This window comes from Pygoscelis adeliae, unplaced genomic scaffold, assembly GCF_000699105.1.
Source record: "Pygoscelis adeliae isolate BGI_AS28 unplaced genomic scaffold, ASM69910v1 Scaffold372, whole genome shotgun sequence".
NCBI lineage: Eukaryota > Metazoa > Chordata > Aves > Sphenisciformes > Spheniscidae > Pygoscelis > Pygoscelis adeliae.
In genome coordinates this window covers 2008318-2017176 of record NW_008824357.1, presented here as the reverse complement: position 1 = coordinate 2017176, position 8859 = coordinate 2008318, and the positions used below count along the sequence as shown (strand labels likewise).

The 8859-nt window shown below is 40.6% G+C and overlaps 1 protein-coding gene across 2 annotated transcripts; it reads right to left on the bottom strand.

Annotated features, from left to right (window-relative positions):
• Positions 1–233: 233 nt before the first annotated feature.
• ENTPD4 (ectonucleoside triphosphate diphosphohydrolase 4) lies at positions 234–8279 on the bottom strand. 2 transcript variants are annotated; one of them, XM_009319541.1, is made up of 12 exons: positions 8180–8279; positions 7710–7907; positions 7059–7264; positions 6382–6532; positions 6192–6295; positions 5522–5581; positions 5113–5267; positions 3372–3538; positions 2815–3139; positions 1998–2083; positions 1624–1785; positions 234–1339 (listed from the first exon to the last, which is right to left on the bottom strand). In XM_009319541.1, the coding sequence occupies exons 1-12, from the start codon at positions 8185–8187 to the stop codon at positions 1111–1113; spliced, it is 1851 nt and encodes a 616-aa protein (XP_009317816.1). In that variant the 5' UTR covers positions 8188–8279; the 3' UTR covers positions 234–1110. The 2 variants fall into 2 exon arrangements, with proteins under 2 accessions (XP_009317816.1, XP_009317817.1); XM_009319542.1 differs by having other exon boundaries at positions 5137–5267.
• Positions 8280–8859: the final 580 nt, after the last annotated feature.

Below are 8859 nucleotides of genomic sequence, written 5' to 3'. Positions count from 1 at the left end.
CAAGCATATCGAAAGGAGACAGTAGAACAATTCAAAGTATCTAGATTTTTAGATGAATACACTGCACCTTAAGTATGACAAAAATGGTATCAACGTGTCTAGTTCTCCAATACTGCGAGAAGTAGTTTTCCAGCTTATTCACACCTACTAGAAGAGAAGAAAGTTTTGCCAGTTGGATACAAACCATGAGAACAGAAGTGATACTGTGCAATAAAATATCCATACACCAAAAGTTCATATAAATCCCACTTTTAATCATGGACAGGTTTACTTTCAAGTAAAATTAACAGTTTTAAATAAAATATAAATTAACAAATCAGAGTACTCCGAAACAAAAAAAGAGACACTGTGCATGTCTACTCTAGCAGAAAGAAAAGCCTAGGCATATTCCAGTTCTCTTCACCTTCCTGGAGTTTCAGGGAGATCTCTGAATGATTATGAAACAGAAATAAAGGATTAAAAAGTAGTGACTTTTGCCACTATGAGGATATAGCTTCCAAGACAAAAGGGGAAACTGTCGCAAATAAACAAAACTGATTTAAGCAGTTTTGTGGAAGCACAGCATTGGGTGCAATAGATTTTTCTTCTCCATCACAGTACTTATCCCAGAATATAAAATCAGATTAAGCTGTCCTAAAAGGTTGTTTTCTTACTGCTTTTGAAAACCCTGCACTTCTTTTTCTTTGACTGAGGAGACTCAGAATTGAGAATTCAAGTGATATCAATCCTGGAATCTGGAAAAGAAAATAAAAACAGTCCTCATTCATCCTAGCTAACATGATTTGACAATCTCACCCAAAGGATGAGAATTCACACTCATTTGTTTACCATACATAGCTTAAGCTGCTGCTGCTCATTTACTGACGAGTCTTTGCTCGTCCCCGTACACACAAAAGTGCAATATTAAAAAAAGAAGTAATTTTTGGCAGATATTGTCTAATGAGACTAAGCCAAGTTGACCCCATTTTCCCATATTTTCAAAGCCTAGCTGCATTACACACTCCAGGCAATCTGCTGCTTCAATGATTCAAAGGGACAAAAAGGAGGAACCCTGAGGCAAAAATGGCTTTTTGAGTAGCAAGTCCAATAAAAGCTCTCCATCACAGCATCTCATAAGGGTCCTGCTATCTTCTGTGGTGGGAGGCCTTCCTCAATCCATAGGGAAGTAGACGAGCTGTTACGCAACATTCGCCTGTGGATCCGTCTGAGCCTTAGCAAGTACAGCAGGATGGAGAGCAGCACAATCAGAAAACAGACAAAAAACAAATAGTGATTGTAAACAAAGGAGAAGCTCCTCCAGTGGGAGTGACTTCCACGGAAGTTTTCTTGCTGGATGTCTCTGAAAAAAACCAAAGGGATAACAGACATAAGTTGCAAATCAAACTTTGCCTTCAAACTATCTTACCACAGGAAACAGAGCCCATTTTAGTAGAATAGTCTTTATAAAGCATTACTTGAGCTACCTGAAGTAAGTGCTGAGGTTACGTATAATGCACTAGAAACAACATCTTGTCTCCCCCTATCTGTCAGCTGCTTTGCTATCACCATACTTCTTCCCTTCATAAAACCCCTGTACCTTCCACCCAAACACTCTTCCCAGACATTTGAGAAAACAACCGGTACCTTAAAGGTAAAAACCGTGTTCGGTAAAGAATGGCTCCCAAGGTCCATTGCACCTCTTTATCATAAACCTGCAGAGCTGTTTTCAAATTGCTGTAACTCACAGGAAAAGAGAAGCCACTGTGAAATACTTCATACATCCAGGCAGACTTAAAACACTGGTACCTATAGAAAGAGTAGCATAAAGTCAAGCTGACGGTTAAAGAGTCCCAGAGGACTGGGGAGCACACACAATTATCAGTACTTTTTTTATGGCTGATGCAATATTTAAGGTTATATTCACACTTCCAATTATTTCATTAAATGGATCATTTGGACATGACCTCTCCCTGGCAACTCTGCATGAATGAATTTGCTGTACAAACACAAATACTTACTTCAATCTGTGGAGATCAGCATGTGATGCATAAAGACCACGGTCAAAATGTTCCCGTAGGACAGACCACTTAGTGGCACAATAATCCTTCAAGGAAAAAAAAAAAAAGGAAGACTTCAACATTGCTTCTGCCTTGAGAAGAAAAAAATGCCACTAGATAAGATGCTCTGTAGATACCAGAAGCTAGAAAACTCAAAAATAACGGCTTCCCTTGCACTGCTAGTAAGTCAGACCACAAATTCCATGGTATTTTCTGTAACATTTTGATCCATACTTGGCATTTGTGATTAGTTTAGTATTCAGTAGCACTTAAACTCTCTGGTCATGTACTTGGAGATGAAAAATAGACAACCTATTTTTAGGGCATTGACAAAGCAGGTCGTATTCCTCTACTTCATGTTGTAGCCTTACTTTAAACTGTCCCCAACAGACTGATCCCTGTTAGGAGCAATGCCTGAGAAACTGGCACAAAATGTACAAAGCAAGAAGAAAAGGAATTCTTTTTCTAACAACCAAGACATTCCTAAAAAGAAGCAAGGGGTGGAAGCAGCACGGATTTCCCCATTATCAGTAGTTCTGCTGGAATTTGACTACCATGAGTCCCGTTCCCTCTGAAGTCAATTTTACTATTGTGCCTTAAAACAAGTATTCTAAAAGAAAATGCAATGAGGAGAAGAGATGCCCTGTGATAGTTCATTGCAGGGTAAAAGGGTTTTGCATCTTTAAAGGAAGAGTTTTGCTGCAAGACTTTCAGAACAAAATGCTTCTGGAGAGCAGTTGTTTTGAATTAGAAAAAGTTTATCTCAAGAACACTTTACCTTTGCGGCTTTAGTAAATTTAGCAGCATTGTAATCTCCTCCCATGCGTAACACGTCCTCGGTGCAGTAGTAGAACTCTGAGAAACCATAGAATTCACTGTTCTGAAAGTGCACAGCAGGCTGATAGACACCATTAAGAGACGTCTGCGTTTCGTTAGTCTTATTCATGAACGGTTGAATAATTTCGCGACACAGATTAAAGTCTCCTGTTCCCCGCAAATACATTATCTGTCCGTTCTGCTGGATCTCATCCTGAGCATCCCGGGGCAGGCAAGGGTCTAGGTAGGGTGAATCAGAAGTCATGCCAGTCTGTTTGCCCAGCAGTCTGTATAAAGGAGCAAGCACAGTAACAACTGCATATTCAGAAACACCAAGCTCTGAGATACAACAGCATCAAAACAAAGCATCCCCATTTAAAGAAACTTCAGCATAGCATGCGGCCCGCTGTCGAAATTAAGTTTTACATCAGGATACTTTACTAAATATATTCAAGTTAAGGGGTTACTGAGCCTAGTGATGCACAGAACCCGTATCTCCGAGCAACTGCAGCCAGCTACCTGTTTTTAAGCACTGTAGCTGTAAATAGACTGTCTTCGTATCTCTGGCGTGCTGCATTTCCTCCAAAGCCAAGGAATGTTGCAACATAGACTCTATACACGTGCTCAGTTTGATGAGCATCACAGCCCAAGTTGAATTCTGCAAGTAAGTTTTTGGCTACTTCCTCCTGCAGGAACACAAGCACCGAGATTAAATTTAAACAATATGAACCAGAACCTAAAGATGAGTTCTTTGGACAACTGGATGCCCCTGGCATCTTTAAACTTCACTCCTTACTCGTCTATTTTGCTTTTCACAGGTCCACGTTACCTTCTACTTCATATGGAGAGCAAAGCATATTGACTGCAGGGAACTGCATTATCACTACTGATACTCAAGGAACTGTAAAGGCCAGGAACTGCTACTATGGATGCTAAAGTATCTTTTCCTATGAAAAAGCATATGCTGTGGCTACTAATTTCAATGCTACCATTTCTGACCGAGTCCCCATACTACCGATTGCTAGGCTAGGTAGATGTATGGTCTGCCCAGCAGAACTGTTCTTCGGTTTCCAATCTGGAGTTCTCAAGCTTTTCAGGAGACCTGTCAGTCACTCAGCTCTCCTCACATACCATACATCAGTCACCTGCAGTAGCTTTTCAGATATTTAAGAGCTGTGCAGCAGAAGCACTTCATACAGACCACGCTTAGAAACGTAGCGTAACATTGCACGGCTCCCAGCTGACGTTGTAAATGAAAAACAGCAGTAGGACTGTAAGCGTCACAGTCAGTTGTTTGACTCTCTTGTCATTCTCTGTCTGGGAACCTGGACAGGTTCCATGACCAGAATACCTATTTTATATTGGCTTATGTTCAGATAGAGCCATACAACAGTCATCATATCAATTGTCTGCAACTCTTCCTATTTCCAATTCATGTTTGACGGGGGCAATCTGCTCTGAATCTAAACGCCCATACTTTTGTTTAACAGTCCAAACTGTGTGTTACACCATCTGTCTGAAAGGCATTGTAGTGACTAAAACCTGTAATAATGAAACCCCATCATTTCACAGGAAGATTTAAAAAAAAAAAAATCATTATAACAGTGCATTGAGAGTCGAAATGTAAGAAAAGCATAAAAGCTCTCTTTCAGATAATTTCTCAATGAAGTTAACGGGAAGTTATCCAACTCCAAAAATTCAGAGATTACTCTAGAACTCAGCAGATTGAAGTCAGAGCAATTTATGTTCCATTTAAGACTTACAACAAAGAAATTTGCTTCCTACAACAGATGAACTGTGCTGAGGACGTAGGACATATTTAAACAAACTGTAGCGTTACCCCCATGTTCTGTTAATTCAGTTTCTACCAACCTAACTTAAAGGAAGAAGCTGTATCTTATATAAGTTCTTAGATAAGAGTCACCACCACACAACTTTTGGTTTCTAAACTCCAGAATACAGTCTCTTAAGTATAACAAATTTAAGAATCGTACATACATACATGCACACACACAAAGAATGCATGTCCACTTACAACTTAAAAATTAATGGCAAACTATACTAATTGAAATAAACATTTGACTGAACAAAATACAAATGAATTGCTTAGCTGATGAAGGACTTGTATTTGCCATCTTCTCTTGCCTTGGTTTTGGAATGTGATGTAATGAAGAATAGGACTCAAAACAAAGAAAACAAAACAACAAATATGCATTAAAATAAACCAAAAGGAAAAGAAGAAAGTTGCACAGATAATAACCTGCTGCGAAGAGGCAAAGCTTACAGTTTTAGGGACTTCGTATGCTATCTGAGTCGACACTCCGCCCATGTCAAGAATACCCACTGTCCTCTTACGAAAGATGGCCTCTTTGTTTTCACTGCCTGGGACATGCACCTCCACAATCGCTTCATCCTCTGGATAAAACAATGAAAGGGCATTGAGAAATACAACTAGGGTGGGCCTAAAGCAGCACTACACTACTTCTAGTTAACTTATTTTTTGTAGCAATGCAGATCATTGAAATTTCACACACAAATTAAACCAACATCAGCATCTGCACACGCACTACTCGCTAACGTCTCGATCTAAAAACATACCAGCAACAGCGAAAGCACAGGAATGTACCTGAAGTCCTTCCTAAAGTCCAATTCACAATTAAGACACTTACCATCATCTGTATGTTCAAATCTTCCAAGAACAAAGTTGATGCCAATCCATGCATATACTCCTACATGCATAAGAAAACATATTTCAGGAATATCTGGTACATATCATCTTAAAAGCAAAGAGGCATTTTTTGCATATGAGTTAAGATATATCACTGCTCATATTTTATTACACAAAATACGTAGAAGCTAAACATTCCTGACAAGTTATTCTACTCCTCCTCTCCCAAGTCAAGGCTATGATAAAAATCCTAGTTCAACGTATTAAAGGCAGTCTGATGTGTAAATTTCAGAAAAAAAGTAAGCACGTTAGCTTTTAGAATGATTTTAAGCCTCTAGTGAGCTAATCACATCAAAACATCGCTCCTTTAGAAACCTTTTTTCCCTGCGAAGTTTCTTCCATCGAGAATGTTGTGCCTTATCCTTAGCCCCCCTCCCCAAAGCCAGAGAAAATTCCTGCTAAACACAGATAAGTTTTTACTGCTAATTAGAAAACATTTAGACAAGTTAGAAGATCACAGCAGATGATCATCTCCACACTCCATATGTTGCTACTGAGGAATAAGGTCTCTCAACCGAACCAGAATTTTAAAAAGCAACAAAAAAAAAATTATCCAAGTTGTACGGTGAAAGTAAAACATTTCAAAGGTAACTTTTCCAACATTAACCTACCTTCCTGTTTCCCCGAAATAACCTCTGCATGCGAGTCCGAAAACAGAAAATCAAAATGCACAGGAATATCAGTGAGCAGATCTTCAAGTATTGCCTTCTGCTGGCTGCAGAATTACATTTTGAACAGTTAAAAATAGCCAGACACACCAGGATCGCTATTCTAAATGCTAAAAATAAGACAGCCAATAACCTTTCTGGCAGAATCCTCATTCCTGCAGTACACAGAATATAAAGCGGAGTCTCTTTGTGTTTTGCACGTGGCACGTGTTCGGCAGCAAAGCTCAGAAGCGGAGAAATATAATCACTGACCTTTTCAGGAGAGCTGGCAAACTCCGAAATGCCTAGTGAAACAGATAAATATGAAAGCGAAGCAACTCAAGCTTTGGTTATCAAGATTTTCCAGAAATACCCAACACACAGGAGAAACAAACAACCCAAAGCCAAACCCAGGAAATCAACTACGGAAATAAGAAAATAAGAATGAAACTAACACTTCATCATCCTCAAACATTAAACAAAAGCCTGTATTAGGTATATTACCTATTTATAGAATTGGTTCAAATAGCTTTACAGAAAGTCAATTATTTATTCACTAAATAAACAGAACCAAGTTAACTGACAACTGAACCGGCAACTGTCTTAGTCTACAGAGAAACCTCCCCCTCCTGCCCGTCAGTGTCACGTTTCAAGCTTTAAAGCTGAACAAAGCTCTCTGCAAGCCAAACCCAAAGAAATCTGGAGGAGTGCCACGCTGACAACTTGCAAGTGTCCTTTACCCGGACACTTTAAATACGGGGTTTGAAAAAGCAAAGTTAGGATAGGCAACTATCTAGAAAATTGCATCTAAAATCAATTTCTTTCCAGTACCTGGTTTAATTTTCATAACCACTGGTTTTCTGTTTTTGTCCCTCATCTGTTTGATGTCCAACAGATCATGCGGATTACCATTGTGCCTTGGCCAACAATACACAAAAATCCTAGAGCCGCTGCTGCCACAGTCCACAACGATTCCATAGTTCAGATTGGGGTTGTTCGTATCTGTAGCTTCAGTGTCAGTTACTCGGGCAAGATATCTAGAAGAAAACCAGGCGTTACTACGTGGCAATTAAGTTCCAGATGGGAGTTTTTCTCAACATCAGACTCAAAACAAGACAACAGTTTCCATCGTAGGAATCACACAGTTTTTGCTATTGTACCGTTGCTGAAGAAAAAAAGTGAAGCGCCACCCGTAAGAATCAAATTCCCAGACTAAATACCAAAAGTAATTTCCAAAATAATTTATTACACAATATTTTTGCACCTATAGTTTTACTGAGCTGCTACAGATACATAAAATAAGATATCCGAAAGCTGAATCATTGATAAATTAAAATCAACTTGGATAAGGAAAGCTTCCTAAAAAAGCAGGAAGTTTTTCCCCGCCATTCCTGTATTTTACAGACACAACCTGTCAGCGCTTTCTCTTTCACACCAAAACTACCTTTCATTCCTTTCCACAAAAGCCTTTTCAGCTCTCACCTGTGGAACCTTTTGTCCCTGTACGCACGCCCATACTTATTGCGGAGGACTACTAGAGAGTAGTAAAGCAAAGAGACAGCAGCAGCAAGTATTCCTATCACAACGATCTGCCGCAAAGTGGTGTTGAGAATACGTGGACATCCCACCGGGGAGATGCTGAAGTGCCAAGAAGCAGGAAGCAAACATGAGATGCTGATCCTAAAATTCAAAGAGGATTATCTGCTTTAAGAACGGACTTCGTTACCAAAAAGAAACACAATGCATTCTGAAACAAGCTACGGGCAAACAGATTCTTCATAAAACTTGTTACTTTGCTCTAGCTTTGCTTTGCTCATGCTCTGGCTTGAGTGTAGTCAAGACACCATTCCCACCTTTGAATTCATGATTAGCCATGAATTCATGATGAGGGTCGCTGTCCTTCACTCAAAAGACATCACAATTGAATTTGACCGTTCCTTTGGGATTCTTACCTCCCCATTTTGGGATATGATCAGCGGACGGAAAGACCAGCTGGTGTTCAAACGTCAGCCGGTCACCTCAGGCCGAGGTGATGGCACATCAACCATTCTCAAAACCATTGCTCTTCTGTTCCTGAATTAAAGAGAAAACATAGATGATCTTCTAGACAGCATTATGAAGAGCATTGCCAGCAGGTCGAGGGAGGCGACCCTTCCCCTCTACGCGGCACTGGTGAGGCCACATCTGGAGTGCTGGGTCCAGTTTGGGGCTCCCCAGGACAAAAAAAATACATAGAGCAAGTTCAGCGTAGGGCCACAAAGATGAGGAAGGTACTGAAGCACCTCTCACGTCATGAGAGGCTGAGAAAGCTGGGCCTGTTTTACGTGGAGAGGAGACAGCTCTCATGAATGCATATAAATATCTGACTGGAGAACATAAGGAAGAAGGAAGCAGGCTCTTTTCTCACTGGTGCCCAGTGCTGGGGCAAAAAGCAATAGGCACAAACCGAAATACAGGAAACTCCATCCGAGGGCGGACGGGACACTGGAAGAGGTTGCTCAGAGAGGCTGCGCAGTCTCCATCCTCAGAGACGCTCCAAGCCTGACGGGACACGGACCCGGGCAACCCGCTCTAGCTGACCCTGCCTGGCGCACAGCCGCGCGCTGCTCCGCTCGGGGAGCCGGACGAAAGT

Coding starts and splice junctions, on each gene's coding strand:
- ENTPD4 (XM_009319541.1), bottom strand. Junction 6,533..7,058: donor GGTTATGAAAATTAAACCAG/GTACTGGAAAGA, acceptor CTGTTTCACTAG/GCATTTCGGAGTTTGCCAGC. Junction 3,539..5,112: donor GCTTTGCCTCTTCGCAGCAG/GTTATTATCTGT, acceptor GTGTTCCTGCAG/GAGGAAGTAGCCAAAAACTT.